Raw genomic sequence first — 23,037 nt, forward strand, 5'->3', positions numbered from 1 at the left:
GCTCACACACCTCACGTCGCTCACACTCATCACGTCGCTCACACTCATCACGTCGCTCACACACATCACGTCGCTCACACACATCACGTCGCTCACACATCACGTCGCTCACACACCTCACGTCGCTCACACACCTCACGTCGCCCACACACCTCACGTCGCCCACACACATCAAGTCGCCCACACACATCACGTCGCTCACACTCATCACGTCGCTCACACTCATCACGCCGCTCACACTCATCACGTCGCTCACACTCATCACGTCGCTCACACTCATCACGTCGCTCACACTCATCACGTCGCTCACACTCATCACGCCGCTCACACTCATCACGTCGCTCACACTCATCACGTCGCTCACACTCATCACGTCGCTCACACACCTCACGTCGCTCACACACCTCACGTCGCCCACACACCTCACGTCGCCCACACACATCAAGTCGCCCACACACATCACGTCGCTCACACTCATCACGTCGCTCACACTCATCACGCCGCTCACACTCATCACGTCGCTCACACTCATCACGTCGCTCACACTCATCACGTCGCTCACACTCATCACGTCGCTCACACACATTGCTCATAAATACATATTTATTAAGGCTCCTGATGTCCAAACATTATTGATAATGTGACCACAGAAGTGAGATACAAATGGTTTGTATCCTAACATGGAGGCCGCTGTTTCCTGTTCTTGACCTTGGCAAAGTCACCTGTAAAATAAGACGTTTCACATAATACAGAGCATCAGTGACTTGGGTTCAGGCTGCAGATGCTCCTTGGGGTACATTATCGGCTTGCTGTAGGGATACATTAATGACACTGGCTGTAGGCGCAGTTCACACCAGTTCTGCGCGTTAGGCTTACATCTGTGTACGTAACACTCATGTTCATTGATCATCATTGTCACCAGCACCTCAGCCGGACAGAGTATATCGATCATTAGTCTGTTATACATGTGCCATCAGATGCTATGGAAATGATTATGGACGCAAATTCTAAAAAAAAACAAAAACCAAATCAAAAAATAAACTCATCTCTCATGCTAACATTTTTTTAACCTTTTCAACTCAAAGTATAATTAATTGTATTATCAGTTTGTGAAAGGTGTTGGATGAGACTAAAAAACATGGCTACGTTCTAGTGGAAACGGCGCTCCTCTTGTCTGTGGGTTGTGTCTGGTATTACATCTCAACCTTATTTATTAAAGAAATGCTGCCACAAAACCTACTGCCTAATCTTCTGTAACTGGGGTAATTTACTCCCCCGATTGCCATCTTCTCCGGTTTCCAGCTCCGCTCCTGTCCTCTTCAGGGGTGACATTACTCCGACTCGCTGGCTCACACTGGGCTCTATATGTGACAATATAAGTCTATGGGGCGTGAGAACGAGGCTGAGAACGAGGCCCCATAGGCTTACATTATAAAAATGACTTCCGCCTCGGTGTGATCCGGCGAGCCGGAATAGCAATCTCATGACTCGGAGGAGTATAACCGATGGCGATCGGTGGGTAAATCTGCCGCACTCACACCAGACTACATATACATTTACATAGGATTAGGCAATAGAAAGTTTTGTGAGAGCACTTGTTTAACACCAAAATGCCGTCTTTGGAATTAAGCAGCCATGCTTGTTTTTTTTTCCCAATCTTATACAGCCCATTTTATTCCAGGGTTACAGAAATCATAACTCTAAATATGTCATTCCTCCTAATTATTATTAGGTAAACCCCTACCAGTAACATGTCATCAGCCTCCGGCACAGCTGAAAACGCTTTGGGGGGTCATCCTGTCTTGATCGGAGAACATCTCAGTAGATATTTAACAGCCTCTGATGTTCTTGAGATTTGTGGAGACTTTGAAAGAACCAATAAATCTAAAATATAAGCTCTTTTATGCTAAAGTACCACAACACTTATCCATGGCAGTATATATATGTAACGGTGAAGTCCAAGATGTCAGTATTGATTACAGACGAAGTGACCGCTCGGCTGGGAATCACGCTTCACATTTACCTATGGATCTATGAAGAGCAGCTGGTAGTGTAGGTTTAATGGTCCTCTCACTTCCACAAATTGATGACCCTCCAGATTTTGGGTGAGAAGAACACTGCAAACCACAGGGGAATCTTATGGCAGGAACATTGACATTTGATCAGAGATCTGGCAATCACTCATCTAAAAACCAAAGGAGTACAAGTGCCTGGGAGAGAGAGAGCCCAGGTCCCCCTAGTTGTGGTGCGCTGTAGGGTCCCCCGGCCGCCATAATCACATTGCAGGTAATCATAGCATGTGGACACCTTTGGGGCAACTTTTTTTTTCCATCCAGATGTATATATATTTTATTATTTTGGTCTTTGCTCTCCTGAATGGTTCATGACCAAGAGTTGAGTAGTGAGTAGGTGACATCTTCATGGTTGTTCAGGAGAGGAGAGTGCGGCTGGTGGTGGATTTACAGTGTGAACGGCCATGTAACAGAAAAGAACTGGCCACGAGAGAAACCATGAAGCAAAATAACAAAATTGCATCATTAGAAGATAAATGATTGACAAGAGTTCTGCGTCTCATCTCGTCCTGTATACTGCAGTCTGGTCCTGTCCGATGACCGGGTGGTGGCAGGTCACACATGGGCAGAATGTTCTTGTTGTGCCCGCCGTCCAGTCACTGGATCTGAATGGATTCATGTTCGATGTGCATTTCCGGCTGTAGTGCAGATTGCAGAGGCTCCACCGCCTGAAAAAAATATCCACAAATGTAATCAGACGGCAGTGAATACACAGGGTCTCAACCAAATGTAATGGGGAAATACGGCCGCGCCTCGTTCCTATAATGACTAGGGAGCAAATGTACGAATGTTGTTAGGTGGCAGCCTGGATCTGCTCGAGATGCAGCCCACCCACTGGGCCGAGTACGGGGGGGACTTTCTGTTCCTCTGGCGGTATAGATGTTATAAACTGTAGATAAGATCATCATCAACTAATGTAGGAATAAAACAATAACATAAAAAATTTGTATTTATCGTAGACCAAATAATCATCCCAGACATGTTGATATAGCGAGTACAGAACAATATCAACAGTTATTTACTCTCAGGCAGAAAGAGACTCGACTGGGGATTAATCATTATAGCAGTCGTTGTGCATTGAATTAAATAAAGCATTCATTATTCGGAGAGGTTGTGATGGTGGTCTGTCAGGTCAGCGACACCTGAGCACTTCCTTAGGCGTTTCTGGCTGGGACCGCACAGGATCCTGGTGAATCTTCCTGGACACAGCGATGTACTCTTTTTACCTTTAGTAACGGCACTGTACTCCCTTGACTAGACTGACAATATAATAAGGGAAAAGCACCGCGGCTGGCCGGGTCAGGACCAGTGCTGGGAGTCCCTGCAGATTCTTGGAGGATCTTTGCTTTTACTTGAATTTATTTTTTTTAGGGAATAGAAGGTGTTTAAAATTAAATACAGAAGCGGCAGAGTCCGGGTCTTGGCATCATCAAAGTCATTGCTGGCATTGATCAAACCTTTATTAGTGACCCCACTGAGCGGCAGGTTTGGGGCGGTTATTCTATATCTGAGCCGCGGGAGATGAATATATGCTCCAGTCCTCAGGAATTAAACTTCTACATTCCAGATTTTTTTTTTGTTACAAATTCCATCTAATTCCTATTCATTAAAATGTCAGACCCCAGAGGAGGAGGTTTAACTATGTGATCAGAATATTCTGATCAGATAAATGAGCATCTGATAGGATTATGGGCCCAATATCACTGGCTTCCTCTTATTCTTCTGATTGATCCTTCTCATCACTTGTCAGTTATCACCAGCGTAATTTCTATTTCTGAACCTCCCTAGTCTTCTATTAATTCCAGGTGCAGAATACAATAATAATGAGTAGCACAATATCATTCTCCATTGTTGTAAGGTTAGAGGGTGGGGGAAGCTCATCGTCAGCATCATCAGGCAAAATATCTAACGGACTCTAAAAAGTTTAATTTTTTTCCAATTTTTTTTTATTACGGTGTAAGTGTACATTGGGGTATTTCCAGACGTTTATCTCTGCCACTGTGTATGTAAATGTAACCACAACCCATGCTATGCGGGATACGGTCTTTTACTGTATACCTCCCTCTGTATATAGGACAGCGCACTATATACTAGACTGTGCTCCACTCCGATACAATGAAAAGAAAGCCGACATGGACCAAACTTTGCATGTCAATGTACAATGGATAAATAATTAAGAGAACAATGTAACATTTTAGAATTCATACCACTAGATAGATGTAAAAAAAAAAAAAAGAATAGTGAAACTGTTTTATATTCACCCCCCACTCTCTAGTATCCCTCCCCAAAATACCATTCTCATAGGCTATGTATCCCAAAAACAGTGACATTTACAAATGGCAGCTTTAAGACAACACTTGTATGGTCTACAAAGAATACTAAAATGATTGCTCTCTGAAGGCAGAAGCGAAAGGTAGGAAGAAAGGATTGCGGTGGAGGTTAGAGAAACAAGACCAACCCAAAAGCAAAAGTTATATACGGTCATAGCTAAGAAAATCAGATCTCATTATCGCAGCTCTTGTTTGTTACCGACCCATAGGAACAATTACAGAGAGGAGCTCATTTCAGGCAATAATTGCACTCCCAAGTATTAGGACATGAATAATACATTTCTGCATGTTCGTGCTCTTTAAAAATCTATTAATATAGCACTTTTGGTATTTATCCTTTAAAGAAGTCATCTCATGTATATAGGGGATCTGGAGGTTAGGGGGGGGTCATTAGATGGACTTGCATTAATCAGCTGATCACCAGGTCAGCACCTATAGTAAATGGATTTTCACCTATAGTAAATGGATTTTCACCTATAGTAAATGGATTTTCACCTATAGTACATGGATTTTCACCTATAGTAAATGGATTTTCGCCTATAGTAAATGGATTTTCACCTATAGTAAATGGATTTTCACCTATAGTACATGGATTTTCACCTATAGTAAATGGATTTTCACCTATAGTAAATGGATTTTCACCTATAGTAAATGGATTTTCGCCTATAGTAAATGGATTTTCGCCTATAGTACATGGATTTTCACCTATAGTAAATGGATTTTCTGTGTGATACAGTACTAGATAAATGGAGTTTAGATGCTGTAATAGAAATTGCTGAGGGGAGGAATTACTCTGTGTCCTCTTTTCATGGCTCATCAGCCTCACAAGTGTAGTAAAGGTGGCTAACGTGGTACCCGGGTAACTGGAGTCGTAACCCAGAGAGTTGTCTTAGTTTTGGGCAAAATCCCTGGGACCCTTCTGAGAGAGAGTTCTATGCAGTGAGCTCTCCCCATCTATTACTCAGGACCCCCCTCATTATATCTATGTTTCATATATGAATCATAATGTTTAAGCCATGTGATTTCTCTCAAGGGCTTTTATTACCCTCCAATGCCTAGCTCACCCCCTGTGTAACTTACCATGCGGAGGGGTCAGCAGAGGCGCAGAAGATTTGTACTTTCTCTGTTACAATGTTTCCAAAATTACATGTGTTTAAAAGTGTGTCCGGTGTAAACAGACCCCACTGTAATCGTGGAGGGTGAGGCGGCAGTAAATGCCGGTTATACCATATACTGCTTCAGAGACACATTAACCCTTTGTATGAAGCAGATATTATGAACAGTTACATACCTGATCTGTTGTCGAGGCCTCACTAACTGGTGCAAGTTGGACATACTGGACCTGGATATCATTGCCCTGAATGGGGGAGCCATTGACACTGCCAGACGTGGGGTCGGCAGAGGCAACAGCGATGAGTTGTGCTCCCTGGAGGACCTGAAACAAGTGAGAAATGGTTAAATACCAGTAACAGCATTATTATAGATCCTAAATTATTGGATGATCTTAAAGAGTTTTATATTCTGAACTGGAGGATGAATGCCCTCTGCTGATCCATTCCAGCGCTGAAGAGGTAAAGCAGGAATTTAGGAGAGGCCCCAGAAGACTATTGTATACTCAGTGCCAGCCAAATAAGCATACCGCAGTAATGATTACGGGGTGGAATTCCGGAGCAGACAACCACTGAGCCTTCTGAAATGGCCAGGAAACACTGAGTGGCATGTGTATCCAGAGCTGCTAGAACAGACAGCCAAAACAGAACCCATAAAATATGACAAAACCAGGTTTCTTTGCTTCAATCGTACGTTACGTCTTGCAAGTGAGAAAAATGATGGAAAACCATTAAAAAAAAAACAAACAAGGATGATGGAAGAATAGAGAGGAAACGCTGAGTAAAATCGGACAGGAAAAGCATGAACGAACTACCGGAGTAGTTACTGATGGTGGATACTTTCTAAGGGATAAAAAGGTATTAAATGACTTTTGGGGTTGGACTCAATGGCCACTTATAGCCTTCAGCATAATTCATGAGTCCAGCTGCCACCTTCACAACAAACTGACTGCAACAATATAGCTAAGCAAGAAATATAGCAGAATACTAGAAATAGGTGAAGATTATTATCTAAAAGAGAATAAAAAAAATTTACGGAGACAAAAGAACATTATCGACGGGATGGAGAAAAATAATGGTGGAAAGGAATCATTAAAAAAAAAAAAAAAAAAAAAAAAGCTTGGACATAAAATATATTTTGCAGGGAATGAAAAGTTCAAACGTTTGTATTGACTCATTATCAAAAGTCTCTGCCAGTTCCATATGTGTTTGGCTTGGAGCGCCGCGGCGTCCTGACTCGCTACTGAACATTCCTAGCGCAAGTATTTAATATAAGATAAACACCGGCCCCCCGTGTCTTCTCTTCAGGCCGATATTGCTACAACTGCATCAAATTGTTGCTTGATTGATGTGTGCGGGTCAGCGGGGGGCGCACAGACCGCACTGATGTCATGATACAAACATTCAGACGTAATTAATATTTAAATGTAAAAGTATATCCAGCAAGAGAATAAGCCCGGCCATGTGCTGAGGCCGTGCTGATGTGACCCCATTATAACTATGGGCCAAAATGCACTGTTGTGGGCATGACACAATGTGAAAATTGCCACTTTTAGGGTTGCGGAGAATCTCCCTATTTCCTTTATCCCTTACTTTTAGGGCAATAGTCTGATAGAAGGGGTGTCTTCTGTCACGGCTGACCCCACGGTCACCACTGGCAGCAGTATCTAATGGGCTGAAAGATTGGCGAGCAGGTCCTCGGGTCTGCAGCCACTGCCATGATACCCAGAGCAGGTGGCGCTCCAGTAAAGGTTCTTTAAATGACCGCCGTAAAACACTACCCAGCAGCCATTAATAGCTCTAACGGCCGTCGCTGGATCCTCCGAGATGACCGCCGTAAAACACTACCCAGCAGCCATTAATAGCTCTGACGGCCGTCGCTGGATCCTCCGAGATGACCGCCGTAAAACACTACCCAGCAGCCATTAATAGCTCTGATGGCCGTCGCTGGATCCTCCGAGATGACCGCCGTAAAACACTACCCAGCAGCCATTAATAGCTCTGACGGCCGTCGCTGGATCCTCCGAGATGACCGTCGTAAAACACTACCCAGCAGCCATTAATAGCTCTGACGGCCGTCGCTGGATCCTCCGAGATGACCGCCGTAAAACACTACCCAGCAGCCATTAATAGCTCTGACGGCCGTCGCTGGATCCTCCGAGATGACCGTCGTAAAACACTACCCAGCAGCCATTAATAGCTCTGACGGCCGTCGCTGGATCCTCCAAGATGACCGCCGTAAAACACTACCCAGCAGCCATTAATAGCTCTGACGGCCGTCGCTGGATCCTCCGAGATGACCGCCGTAAAACACTACCCAGCAGCCATTAATAGCTCTGACGGCCATCGCTGGATCCTCCGAGATGACCGCCGTAAAACACTACCCAGCAGCCATTAATAGCTCTGACGGCCGTCGCTGGATCCTCCGAGATGACCGCCGTAAAACACTACCCAGCAGCCATTAATAGCTCTGACGGCCGTCGCTGGATCCTCCAAGATGACCGCCGTAAAACACTACCCAGCAGCCATTAATAGCTCTGACGGCCGTCGCTGGATCCTCCAAGATGACCGCCGTAAAACACTACCCAGCAGCCATTAATAGCTCTGACGGCCGTCGCTGGATTCTCCGAGCTTGTATACTTAAGGTATTATTAAAAGACAAGTTTCACGAAAACAAATCAATGTAGCAATAAACTTAGAAAATTCTAAAACTGAATCTTTACTGCAAATGACCTGACAATTTATTTCACTACTGCAGACGCATATAACCTGGCTGATAAAACCATTACCATATTAAAAAAATAAAAATCTAATATTAATTTAAGCTTAATCCATAGATTTATATCATAGGATATTTACTCTGGAAGTTGGAGCAACTCCAGCACAGAATTTCATGCTTAATCCAATAAGATAGAACCGCAGCCTTTACTCAACCAAAATATTGAAAAAAGGGCTAATTTTTCCTTCCAAAGGATAATTCCTATTTTCTAATTTCGGACGGACTCCTGGGCTGGTGAGGTGAACGGCTAACGCCTGAGGAAGACTTATTTAGGAAAAGAATCACAGGACTGCGTGAAATGCTTCCTCTTGGTTTTTCACCAGAAGCATCTGAAACAGATTAACTGCTCTGAGTAGGTGATGAGGAATCGTTGGTCTCTTCTGGCTGAAAAAAACAGCGTTCATATTACACAAAGAAATAAGAAGCAACAAAGGAAACTTATGGGACATCACTCCAAAGTACCCACCGACTTTACACAAGTAACTGGAGTTAACCGTACCAGCAAGGTAATTCACTTGGCTGCTGCGGGACCCATGGAGAGGAAGATGGGGCTTAAAATGACCATACTCCGTCATCGATGAAGAGAAGATGCTAATAAATAGCGTTCAACATTACAGGTCGGTCTTCTGTCCTCCAAGGAATGTGAAGGAGATAGTACGGTACTGAGTGTGGAAGCCCCCCTTTTCTCCAAGTATGTCCTTATGGTGCTGTATCCAGGGGTCATCTCACATTAGAGAACGTGAACTAGGCCTTTTCATGTCACGTGTACTTAACTTTAAGCCATTTTTCCTGGAAATAGTTGGCCTCTATGCTGGAGACTCTCGGTTCACCTCATTTTTCTGACTTGTTGGCTATCACGCAGATGATCTGTGACTCCCACCTCAATATTACACACATGCTTGTAATACTCAGCTTGGCGTGACATACATTTATATTAGGTGCTGAAATCTAAGATGCGGACCTTATAACTACCGAAACCCCAACAGGAAAGGCCGGGATGTTCTGTAGTGTAAAGGCCGAGTCAGACCCTCCCTAGTTTCCAGCCAGTGAGAAAAGTAAGATCCTCTGTCCATGGACTGCCGGGACGCGGTGTACAGGGGGGGAATCTACTGGCGGAATTACAACTGAGAAAACGTGATAAAATAACAATAGAGTAATATCATCTACTTTAGAAATCTGAAAAAAAAGGAATCTGTTCAGTGTTTGATTTCCATCAATCTCAGCAAATGTTTCACCCAGAATGAAGTCAACATTCCCATCCCAAGGTTAATCCTCCGTCTTACACATCAGGACGGTGTTCTTTTCAGCTGAGTCGCTCATTTTACTTCTACTTCTTCAGTAACCAAGATTATTATTATTTTTTTACAGTAAATGTTTCCTGGTTACATGAGAGAAGAGTCTTTTCAGATGAGCAATTGAATATATATGTTATTTATGTATTTTATCCTGTGATTCGGTGCAGGAATATTGACGGAGTGAAGTGGACGAGTTCTTACCTTTTCTTTTTAGGAATAGTGCCTCAAACAAAACAAAGAATTCCACAATTGTAAGTGTATAGGCAACATAAAAAAGGGTTTTGGTGCCTGTATAATGGCAACACGAATGCAAAAAAAAAAAAAAGTTAGGTCGCTGTGTAAAAAGTAAAGAAAGCAAGAATGCAATGATCTGCAACTCTCATCGTCTTATTTTACTCACAGGAAACATAGATCAGAAGGTGAACGTTGGACATTTTCCCTCTTTTTCTTTACAACAGTCTGTAAATGACTGGGAAGGGAGGAGACAATTACTGGCATTTTAGGAGAGGAACCGTGCCCATTTTTTCTAAAGTAGGATTTGCCACAGTCCTGGGGTCTTCTTTACATTTTACACAGCGTCTCAACTTTTTTTGGAACTTGTGATTGTGATGATAAAACGTATTCGTAGATTGTGAGCCCTCGCGGGCAGGGTCCTCGCTCCTCCTGTACCAGTCGCTGTCACATTGTGTTCAAGATTATTGTAATTGTTCTTGTATTATACCCCTTTTTCACATGTAAAGCGCCATGGAATAAATGGCGCTATAATAATAAATAATAATAATATCATATGTTCCACCAGCGCTTCGATCCCTTCACCCTGCATTGCCTCAGAGCTTGATAGAAATTCAATTATTTTCATTGGGGAGGTGTAGATACAACAAAAAAAGAGCCAACACCTCGCGCCTGGTACAATTTTTGGTTTATATTCGGGGTTATGGCCGTAATCACAATGTTTAGTGACTCACTAATATTTGCTCATAACGACACATGTAATCTGGAAATGCTCAATGTACCGGCATATGGTCACATTTAGGAGAAATTAGTCAATGTGCACATTTTTTTTTAACCAGTTCAAGGATTACAGAAATTCTTAACTGTTCCTGCACAGATAAGTAATTCATTTAATAAAAAAAAAAAAATACTCTCTGCATCCAGTGCCAGCGCTTGTAACCGGAGATCATTACCAATATCTGGAAAAGGAATTTGTTAGCAAACTGTGCCAGAGTCCAATTGAGCAGTTCAGTATATGTTAGGGCCATTTATGAAGTGGATTATCCATGGGTCGAGGCCAGAGAAGCATTCTTTGTGAGGCAGAGTGTGACACATCGCAGAGTGGTGTTCAGGAGAAACCACACCGTGTTTAGAGCCGCTCTGAGTCACACGCCGCCCGCCGTCTGGCTGCAGATACTGAATCACTGCGGACACCAAGGACCTTTCTGTCCATCAGATTCACTCGGCTGACCTCAGGATTGGCTGCGGGGCCAAGGCATCATCTGGACAAAATGTTACCGTTGTGACCCCCCCCCCCCCACCCCTCGGAAAGAGCCTCAGTTAGCCTAAAGATTGTGACCCATATCAGCAATGTGCTGCTAGTTCATCCAGCTCTTTATATTATGGCCTCAGATTGATTTATAAATTATCTCCAGAATTATGTGGAAGTATTTAGTGAGGTTTTTTTTTTTTTTTGCCAGGTTACCAAATGTGCAAGAATGGAATCTGGCTGAGATTAACTTGTAGCATCTTCTTACAATTAACCGGCTGGGCATCACATCAAGGCAGATCGTCCATCTGGTGACTTGTCTCCTAGGTTGGATGCTGTGTTCGTTGATCAGATTTGTGGAGATTATCAAAAAAAATGTTTGCCTTTTTGGAAAGTGTGAAGATGTAGTGTCCCCTAGCTCGCAGGCAGCAGAACATAATGATACAGCAACATTTTGTAGTTTGATGGAAAAAAAAGAGACATTTTAAGTTCAGGGAACTTCGTGTTATCGCTGGTCGTCTTTATTTGTTTATTGATTTTCTGCATTTTGAGAACCCGTCAGGATATCCCTCTACTAGTATATTAACAATTTCTGGACACTCTGGACACCTCACATGTTGCTTTGCTTCTTATATATGCAAGAAAATAACAATTTCAAAGTCAACGCAGTTGTTTTAAGCGTTGATGAATGAAGAGCTGGATGGAAAAGCCAGAGGTTCAGTATAAATTCTGGGAATGTCGTGTATTTAACAGCGTCAAAGTCGACAGAGAGGCCAACAGAAAATTAAAGGGGATAATCTTATATAGATGAGTTCCCTGAGCATTTCCTCACTCTGAGCCCTACACCCTGAGCATTTCCTCACTCTGAGCCCTACACCCTGAGCATTTCCTCACTCTGAGCCCTATACCCTGAGCATTTCCTCACTCTGAGCCCTATACCCTGAGCATTTCCTCACTCTGAGCCCTACACCCTGAGCATTTCCTCACTCTGAGCCCTACACCCTGAGCATTTCCTCACTCTGAGCCCTACACCCTGAGCATTTCCTCACTCTGAGCCCTACACCCTGAGCATTTCCTCACTCTGAGCCCTACACCGAGCATTTCCTCACTCTGAGCCCTACACCCTGAGCATTTCCTCACTCTGAGCCCTATACCCTGAGCATTTCCTCACTCTGAGCCCTACACCCTGAGCATTTCCTCACTGAGCCCTACACCCTGAGCATTTCCTCACTCTGAGCCCCACACCCTGAGCATTTACTCACTCTGAGCCCCATACCCTGAGCATTTCCTAACTCTGAGCCCTACAACCTGAGCATTTCCTCACTCTGAGCCCTACACCCTGAGCATTTCTTCACTCTGAGCCCTATACCCTGAGCATTTCCTCACTCTGAGCCCTAAACCCTGAGCATTTCCTCACTCTGAGCCCTACACCCTGAGCATTTCCTCACTCTGAGCCCTACACCCTGAGCATTTCCTCACTGAGCCCTACACCCTGAGCATTTCCTCACTCTGAGCCCCACACCCTGAGCATTTACTCACTCTGAGCCCCATACCCTGAGCATTTCCTCACTCTGAGCCCTACACCCTGAGCATTTCCTCACTCTGAGTCCTACACCCTGAGCATTTCCTCACTCTGAGCCCCACACCCTGAGCATTTACTCACTCTGAGCCCCATACCCTGAGCATTTCCTCACTCTGAGCCCTACACCCTGAGCATTTCCTCACTCTGAGCCCTATACCCTGAGCATTTCCTCACTCTGAGCCCTACACCCTGAGCATTTCCTCACTCTGAGTCCTACACCCTGAGCATTTCCTCACTCTGAGCCCTACACCCTGAGCATTTCCTCACTCTGAGCCCTACACCCTGAGCATTTCCTCACTCTGAGCCCTATACCCTGAGCCCTACACCATGAGCATTTCCTCACTCTGAGCCCTATACCCTGAGCCCTACACCCTGAGCATTTCCTCACTCTGAGCTCTACACCATGAGCATTTCCTCACTCTGAGCCCTACACCCTGAGCATTTCCTCACTCTGAGCCCTATACCCTGAGCATTTCCTCACTCTGAGCCCTACACCATGAGCATTTCCTCACTCTGAGCCCTATACCCTGAGCCCTACACCCTGAGCATTTCCTCACTCTGAGCTCTACACCATGAGCATTTCCTCACTCTGAGCCCTACACCCTGAGCATTTCCTCACTCTGAGCCCTATACCCTGAGCATTTCCTCACTCTGAGCCCTACACCCTGAGCATTTCCTCACTCTGAGCCCTACACCCTGAGCATTTCCTCACTCTGAGCCCTACACCCTGAGCATTTCCTCACCCTGACCCCTATACCCTGAGCTCTACACCCTGAGCATTTCCTCACTCTGAGCCCTACACCCTGAGCATTTCCTCACTCTGAGCCCTATACCCTGAGCATTTCCTCACTCTGAGCCCTATACCCTGAGCATTTCCTCACTCTGAGCCCTATACCCTGAGCATTTCCTCACTCTGAGCCCTACACCCTGAGAATTTCCTCACTCTGAGCCCTACACCCTGAGCATTTCCTCACTCTGAGCCCTATACCCTGAGCATTTCCTCACTCTGAGCCCTACACCCTGAGCACTTCCTCACTCTGAGCCCTACACCCTGAGCATTTCCTCACTCTGAGCCCTATACCCTGAGCCCTACACCCTGAGCATTTCATCACTCTGAGCCCTACACCCTGAGCATTTCCTCACTCTGAGCCCTACACCCTGAGCATTTCCTCACTCTGAGCCCTACACCCTGAGCATTTCCTCACTGAGCCCTATACCCTGAGCATTTCCTCACTCTGAGCCCTATACCCTGAGCATTTCCTCACTCTGAGCCCTACACCCTGAGCATTTCCTCACTCTGAGCCCTACACCCTGAGCATTTCCTCACTCTGAGCCCTACACCCTGAGCATTTCCTCACTCTGAGCCCTACACCGAGCATTTCCTCACTCTGAGCCCTACACCCTGAGCATTTCCTCACTCTGAGCTCTACACCCTGAGCATTTCCTCACTCTGAGCCCTACACCCTGAGCATTTCCTCACTCTGAGCCCCACACCCTGAGCATTTCCTCACTCTGAGCCCTACACCCTGAGCATTTCCTCACTCTGAGCCCCACACCCTGAGCATTTCCTCACTCTGAGCCCTACACCCTGAGCATTTCCTCACTGAGCCCTACACCCTGAGCATTTCCTCACTCTGAGCCCCACACCCTGAGCATTTACTCACTCTGAGCCCCATACCCTGAGCATTTCCTAACTCTGAGCCCTACAACCTGAGCATTTCCTCACTCTGAGCCCTACACCCTGAGCATTTCTTCACTCTGAGCCCTATACCCTGAGCATTTCCTCACTCTGAGCCCTAAACCCTGAGCATTTCCTCACTCTGAGCCCTACACCCTGAGCATTTCTTCACTCTGAGCCCTATACCCTGAGCATTTCCTCACCCTGAGCCCTATACCCTGAGCATTTCCTCACTCTGAGCCCTACACCCTGAGCATTTCCTCACTCTGAGCCCCACACCCTGAGCATTTACTCACTCTGAGCCCCATACCCTGAGCATTTCCTCACTCTGAGCCCTATACCCTGAGCATTTCCTCACTCTGAGCCCTACACCCTGAGCATTTCCTCACTCTGAGTCCTATACCCTGAGCATTTCCTCACTCTGAGCCCTACACCCTGAGCATTTCCTCACTCTGAGTCCTACACCCTGAGCATTTCCTCACTCTGAGCCCTACACCCTGAGCATTTCCTCACTCTGAGCCCTACACCCTGAGCATTTCCTCAATCTGAGCCCTATACCCTGAGCCCTACACCATGAGCATTTCCTCACTCTGAGCCCTATACCCTGAGCCCTACACCCTGAGCATTTCCTCACTCTGAGCTCTACACCATGAGCATTTCCTCACTCTGAGCCCTACACCCTGAGCATTTCCTCACTCTGAGCCCTATACCCTGAGCATTTCCTCACTCTGAGCCCTACACCCTGAGCATTTCCTCACTCTGAGCCCTACACCCTGAGCATTTCCTCACCCTGAGCCCTATACCCTGAGCTCTACACCCTGAGCATTTCCTCACTCTGAGCCCTACACCCTGAGCATTTCCTCACTCTGAGCCCTACACCCTGAGCATTTCCTCACCCTGAGCCCTATACCCTGAGCTCTACACCCTGAGCATTTCCTCACTCTGAGCCCTACACCCTGAGCATTTCCTCACTCTGAGCCCTATACCCTGAGCATTTCCTCACTCTGAGCCCTATACCCTGAGCATTTCCTCACTCTGAGCCCTATACCCTGAGCATTTCCTCACTCTGAGCCCTACACCCTGAGAATTTCCTCACTCTGAGCCCTACACCCTGAGCATTTCCTCACTCTGAGCCCTATACCCTGAGCATTTCCTCACTCTGAGCCCTACACCCTGAGCACTTCCTCACTCTGAGCCCTACACCCTGAGCATTTCCTCACTCTGAGCCCTATACCCTGAGCCCTACACCCTGAGCATTTCATCACTCTGAGCCCTACACCCTGAGCATTTCCTCACTCTGAGCCCTACACCCTGAGCATTTCCTCACTCTGAGCCCTACACCCTGAGCATTTCCTCACTGAGCCCTATACCCTGAGCATTTCCTCACTCTGAGCCCTATACCCTGAGCATTTCCTCACTCTGAGCCCTACACCCTGAGCATTTCCTCACTCTGAGCCCTACACCCTGAGCATTTCCTCACTCTGAGCCCTACACCCTGAGCATTTCCTCACTCTGAGCCCTACACCGAGCATTTCCTCACTCTGAGCCCTACACCCTGAGCATTTCCTCACTCTGAGCTCTACACCCTGAGCATTTCCTCACTCTGAGCCCTACACCCTGAGCATTTCCTCACTCTGAGCCCCACACCCTGAGCATTTCCTCACTCTGAGCCCTACACCCTGAGCATTTCCTCACTGAGCCCTACACCCTGAGCATTTCCTCACTCTGAGCCCCACACCCTGAGCATTTACTCACTCTGAGCCCCATACCCTGAGCATTTCCTCACTCTGAGCCCTACAACCTGAGCATTTCCTCACTCTGAGCCCTACACCCTGAGAATTTCTTCACTCTGAGCCCTATACCCTGAGCATTTCCTCACTCTGAGCCCTATACCCTGAGCATTTCCTCACTCTGAGCCCTACACCCTGAGCATTTCCTCACTGAGCCCTACACCCTGAGCATTTGCTCACTCTGAGCCCCACACCCTGAGCATTTACTCACTCTGAGCCCCATACCCTGAGCATTTCCTCACTCTGAGTCCTATACCCTGAGCATTTCCTCACTCTGAGCCCTACACCCTGAGCATTTCCTCACTCTGAGCCCTACACCCTGAGCATTTCCTCACTCTGAGCCCTATACCCTGAGCATTTCCTCACTCTGAGCATTTCCTCACTCTGAGCCCTACACCCTGAGCATTTCCTCACTCTGAGTCCTACACCCTGAGCATTTCCTCACTCTGAGCCCTACACCCTGAGCATTTCCTCACTCTGAGCCCTATACCCTGAGCCCTACACCATGAGCATTTCCTCACTCTGAGCCCTATACCCTGAGCCCTACACCCTGAGCATTTCCTCACTCTGAGCTCTACACCATGAGCATTTCCTCACTCTGAGCCCTACACCCTGAGCATTTCCTCACTCTGAGCCCAATACCCTGAGCATTTCCTCACTCTGAGCCCTACACCCTGAGCATTTCCTCACTCTGAGCCCTACACCCTGAGCATTTCCTCACTCTGAGCCCTACACCGAGCATTTCCTCACTCTGAGCCCTACACCCTGAGCATTTCCTCACTCTGAGCCCTACACCCTGAGCATTTCCTCACCCTGAGCCCTATACCCTGAGCTCTACACCCTGAGCATTTCCTCACTCTGAGCCCTACACCCTGAGCATTTCCTCACTCTGAGCCCTATACCCTGAGCATTTCCTCACTCTGAGCCCTATACCCTGAGCATTTTCTCACTCTGAGCCCTATACCCTGAGCATTTCCTCACTCTGAGCCCTACACCCTGAGAATTTCCTCACTCTGAGCCCTACACCCTGAGCATTTCCTCACTCTGAGCCCTATACCCTGAGCATTTCCTCACTCTGAGCCCTACACCCTGAGCATTTCCTCACTCTGAGCCCTACACCCTGAGCATTTCCTCACTCTGAGCCCTATACCCTGAGCCCTACACCCTGAGCATTTCATCACTCTGAGCCCTACACCCTGAGCATTTCCTCACTCTGAGCCCTACACCCTGAGCATTTCCTCACTCTGAGCCCTACACCCTGAGCATTTCCTCACTGAGCCCTATACCCTGAGCATTTCCTCACTCTGAGCCCTATACCCTGAGCATTTCCTCACTCTGAGCCCTACACCCTGAGCATTTCCTCACTCTGAGCCCTACACCCTGAGCATTTCCTCACTCTGAGCCCTACACCCTGAGCATTTCCTCACTCTGAGCCCTACACCGAGCATTTCCTCACTCTGAGCCCTACACCCTGAGCATTTCCTCACTCTGAGCTCTACACCCTGAGCATTTCCTCACTCTGAGCCCTACACCCTGAGCATTTCCTCACTCTGAGCCCCACACCCTGAGCATTTCCTCACTCTGAGCCCTATACCCTGAGCATTTCCTCACTCTGAGCCCTATACCCTGAGCATTTCCTCACTCTGAGCCCTATACCCTGAGCATTTCCTCACTCTGAGCCCTATACCCTGAGCATTTCCTCACTCTGAGCCCTATACCCTGAGCATTTCCTCACTCTGAGCCCTACACCCTGAGCATTTCCTCACTCTGAGCCCTACACCCTGAGCATTTCCTCACTCTGAGCCCTATACCCTGAGTATTTCCTCACTCTGAGCCCTATACCCTGAGCATTTCCTCACTCTGAGCCCTATACCCTGAGCCCTACACACTGAGCATTTCCTCACTCTGAGCCCTACACCCTGAGCATTTCCTCACTCTGAGCCCTATACCCTGAGCATTTCCTCACTCTGAGCCCTACACCCTGAGCATTTCCTCACTCTGAGCCCTACACCCTGAGCATTTCCTCACTCTGAGCCCTACACCCTGAGCCCTACACCCTGAGCATTTCCTCACTCTGAGCCCTACACCCTGAGCATTTCCTCACTCTGAGCCCTATACCCTGAGCATTTCCTCACTCTGAGCCCTACACCGAGCATTTCCTCACTCTGAGCCCTACACCCTGAGCATTTCCTCACTCTGAGCTCTACACCCTGAGCATTTCCTCACTCTGAGCTCTACACCCTGAGCATTTCCTCACTCTGAGCTCTACACCCTGAGCATTTCCTCACTCTGAGCCCTACACCCTGAGCATTTCCTCACTGAGCCCTACACCCTGAGCATTTCCTCACTCTGAGCCCCACACCCTGAGCATTTCCTCACTCTGAGCCCCATACCCTGAGCATTTCCTCACTCTGAGCCCTATACCCTGAGCATTTCCTCACTCTGAGCCCTATACCCTGAGCATTTCCTCTCTCTGAGCCCTACACCCTGAGCATTTCCTCACTCTGAGCCCTATACCCTGAGCATTTCCTCACTTTGAGCCCTATACCCTGAGCATTTCCTCACTCTGAGCCCTACACCCTGAGCATTTCCTCACTCTGAGCCCTATACCCTGAGCATTTCCTCACTGAGCCCTATACACTGAGCCCTACACCCTGAGCATTTCCTCACTCTGAGCCCTACACCCTGAGCATTTCCTCACTCTGAGCCCTACACCCTGAGCATTTCCTCACTCTGAGCCCTATACCCTGAGCATTTCCTCACTCTGAGTCCTACACCCTGAGCATTTCCTCACTCTGAGCCCTACACCCTGAGCATTTCCTCACCCTGAGCCCTATACCCTGAGCTCTACACCCTGAGCATTTCCTCACTCTGAGCCCTACACCCTGAGCATTTCCTCACTCTGAGCCCTATACCCTGAGCATTTCCTCACTCTGAGCCCTATACCCTGAGCATTTCCTCACTCTGAGCCCTATACCCTGAGCATTTCCTCACTCTTAGCCCTACACCCTGAGAATTTCCTCACTCTGAGCCCTACACCCTGAGCATTTCCTCACTCTGAGCCCTATACCCTGAGCATTTCCTCACTCTGAGCCCTACACCCTGAGCATTTCCTCACTCTGAGCCCTACACCCTGAGCATTTCCTCACTCTGAGCCCTACACCCTGAGCATTTCCTCACTCTGAGCCCTACACCCTGAGCATTTCCTCACTCTGAGCCCTACACCCTGAGAATTTCCTCACTCTGAGCCCTACACCCTGAGCATTTCCTCTCTGAGCCCTACACCCTGAGCATTTCCTCACTCTGAGCCCTACACCCTGAGAATTTCCTCACTCTGAGCCCTACACCCTGAGCATTTCCTCACTCTGAGCCCTACACCCTGAGCATTTCCTCACTCTGAGCCCTACACCCTGAGCATTTCCTCACTCTGAGCCCTATACCCTGAGCATTTCCTCACTCTGAGCCCTACACCCTGAGCATTTCCTCACTCTGAGCCCTATACCCTGAGCCCTACACCCTGAGCATTTCCTCACTCTGAGCCCTACACCCTGAGCATTTCCTCACTCTGAGCCCTACACCCTGAGCATTTCCTCACTCTGAGCCCTACACCCTGAGCATTTCCTCACTCTGAGCCCTATACCCTGAGCATTTCCTCACTCTGAGCCCTATACCCTGAGCATTTCCTCACTCTGAGCCCTACACCCTGAGCATTTCCTCACTCTGAGCCCTACACCCTGAGCATTTCCTCACTCTGAGCCCTACACCCTGAGCATTTCCTCACTCTGAGCCCTACACCGAGCATTTCCTCACTCTGAGCCCTACACCCTGAGTATTTCCTCACTCTGAGCCCTACACCCTGAGCATTTCCTCACTGAGCCCTACACCCTGAGCATTTCCTCACTCTGAGCCCCACACCCTGAGCATTTCCTCACTCTGAGCCCCATACCCTGAGCATTTCCTCACTCTGAGCCCTATACCCTGAGCATTTCCTCACTCTGAGCCCTACACCCTGAGCATTTCCTCACTCTGAGCCCTATACCCTGAGCATTTCCTCACTCTGAGCCCTATACCCTGAGCATTTCCTCACTCTGAGCCCTACACCCTGAGCATTTCCTCACTCTGAGCCCTACACCCTGAGCATTTCCTCACTCTGAGCCCTATACCCTGAGCATTTCCTCACTCTGAGCCCTATACCCTGAGCATTTCCTCACTCTGAGCCCTATACCCTGAGCCCTACACCCTGAGCATTTCCTCACTCTGAGCCCTACACCCTGAGCATTTCCTCACTCTGAGCCCTATACCCTGAGCATTTCCTCACTCTGAGCCCTACACCCTGAGCATTTCCTCACTCTGAGCCCTACACCCTGAGCATTTCCTCACTCTGAGCCCTATACCCTGAGCATTTCCTCACTCTGAGCCCTACACCCTGAGCATTTCCTCACTCTGAGCCCTACACCCTGAGCATTTCCTCACTCTGAGCCCTACACCCTGAGCCCTACACCCTGAGCATTTCCTCACTCTGAGCTCTACACCCTGAGCATTTCCTCACTCTGAGCCCTATACCCTGAGCATTTCCTCACTCTGAGCCCTACACCGAGCATTTCCTCACTCTGAGCCCTACACCCTGAGCATTTCCTCACTCTGAGCTCTACACCCTGAGCATTTCCTCACTCTGAGCTCTACACCCTGAGCATTTCCTCACTCTGAGCCCTACACCCTGAGCATTTCCTCACTGAGCCCTACACCCTGAGCATTTCCTCACTCTGAGCCCCACACCCTGAGCATTTCCTCACTCTGAGCCCCATACCCTGAGCATTTCCTCACTCTGAGCCCTATACCCTGAGCATTTCCTCACTCTGAGCCCTATACCCTGAGCATTTCCTCACTCTGAGCCCTACACCCTGAGCATTTCCTCACTCTGAGCCCTATACCCTGAGCATTTCCTCACTTTGAGCCCTATACCCTGAGCATTTCCTCACTCTGAGCCCTACACCGAGCATTTCCTCACTCTGAGCCCTACACCCTGAGCATTTCCTCACTCTGAGCCCTATACCCTGAGCATTTCCTCACTGAGCCCTATACCCTGAGCCCTACACCCTGAGCATTTCCTCACTCTGAGTCCTACACCCTGAGCATTTCCTCACTCTGAGCCCTACACCCTGAGCATTTCCTCACTCTGAGCCCTACACCCTGAGCATTTCCTCACTCTGAGCCCTATACCCTGAGCCCTACACCCTGAGCATTTCCTCACTCTGAGCCCTATACCCTGAGCCCTACACCCTGAGCATTTCCTCACTCTGAGCTCTACACTCTGAGCATTTCCTCACTCTGAGCCCTACACCCTGAGCATTTCCTCACTCTGAGCCCTATACCCTGAGCATTTCCTCACTCTGAGCCCTACACCCTGAGCATTTCCTCACTCTGAGCCCTACACCCTGAGCATTTCCTCACTCTGAGCCCTACACCCTGAGCATTTCCTCACTCTGAACCCTACACCCTGAGCATTTCCTCACTCTGAGCCCTATACCCTGAGCATTTCCTCACTCTGAGCCCTACACCCTGAGCATTTCCTCACCCTGAGCCCTATACCCTGAGCTCTACACCCTGAGCATTTCCTCACTCTGAGCCCTACACCCTGAGCATTTCCTCACTCTGAGCCCTACACCCTGAGCATTTCCTCACTCTGAGCCCTATACCCTGAGCATTTCCTCACTCTGAGCCCTATACCCTGAGCATTTCCTCACTCTGAGCCCTACACCCTGAGAATTTCCTCACTCTGAGCCCTACACCCTGAGCATTTCCTCACTCTGAGCCCTACACCCTGAGCATTTCCTCACTCTGAGCCCTACACCCTGAGCATTTCCTCACTCTGAGCCCTACACCCTGAGCATTTCCTCACTCTGAGCCCTATACCCTGAGCATTTCCTCACTCTGAGCCCTATACCCTGAGCATTTCCTCACTCTGAGCCCTATACCCTGAGCATTTCCTCACTCTGAGCCCTATACCCTGAGCCCTACACCCTGAGCATTTCCTCACTCTGAGCCCTACACCCTGAGCATTTCCTCACTCTGAGCCCTACACCCTGAGCATTTCCTCACTCTGAGCCCTACACCCTGAGCATTTCCTCACTCTGAGCCCTACACCCTGAGCATTTCCTCACTCTGAGCCCTACACCCTGAGCATTTCCTCACTCTGAGCCCTATACCCTGAGCCCTACACCCTGAGCATTTCCTCACTCTGAGCTCTACACTCTGAGCATTTCCTCACTCTGAGCCCTACACCCTGAGCATTTCCTCACTCTGAGCCCTACACCCTGAGCATTTCCTCACTCTGAGCCCTACACCCTGAGCCCTACACCCTGAGCATTTCCTCACTCTGAGCCCTACACCCTGAGCATTTCCTCACTCTGAGCCCTACACCCTGAGCATTTCCTCACTCTGAGCCCTATACCCTGAGCATTTCCTCACTCTGAGCCCTACACCCTGAGCATTTCCTCACTCTGAGCCCTACACCCTGAGCATTTCCTCACCCTGAGCCCTATACCCTGAGCCCTACACCCTGAGCATTTCCTCACTCTGAGCCCTACACCCTGAGCATTTCCTCACTCTGAGCCCTATACCCTGAGCATTTCCTCACTCTGAGCCCTATATCCTGAGCATTTCCTCACTGTGAGCCCTATACCCTGAGCATTTCCTCACTCTGAGCCCTACACCCTGAGCATTTCCTCACTCTGAGCCCTACACCCTGAGCATTTCCTCACTCTGAGCCCTATACCCTGAGCATTTCCTCACTCTGAGCCCTACACCCTGAGCATTTCCTCTCTCTGAGCCCTACACCCTGAGCATTTCCTCACTCTGAGCCCTACACCCTGCGCATTTCCTCACTCTGAGCCCTACACCCTGAGCATTTCCTCACTCTGAG

The 23,037-nt window shown here is 48.3% G+C and overlaps 1 protein-coding gene across 1 annotated transcript in view; it reads right to left on the minus strand.

Moving 5' to 3' along the window:
- Positions 1-361: 361 nt before the first annotated feature.
- BANP (BTG3 associated nuclear protein) overlaps positions 362-23,037 on the minus strand; it is a 433,716-nt gene continuing 411,040 nt past the window's right edge. Inside the window, exons 12-13 of the mRNA XM_073659719.1 lie at positions 5,694-5,837; positions 362-2,740 (exon numbers count right to left, since the gene is read on the minus strand). Coding sequence (XP_073515820.1) covers positions 2,669-2,740; positions 5,694-5,837 — 216 coding nt within the window. The 3' untranslated portion in view covers positions 362-2,668. The remainder of the gene's footprint in view (positions 2,741-5,693; positions 5,838-23,037) is intronic.

This window comes from Phyllobates terribilis, unplaced genomic scaffold (assembly GCF_046119375.1).
Source record: "Phyllobates terribilis strain yellow unplaced genomic scaffold, ASM4611937v1 Scaffold_14__1_contigs__length_39327217, whole genome shotgun sequence".
In the NCBI taxonomy this organism is placed as follows: Eukaryota; Metazoa; Chordata; class Amphibia; order Anura; family Dendrobatidae; genus Phyllobates; species Phyllobates terribilis.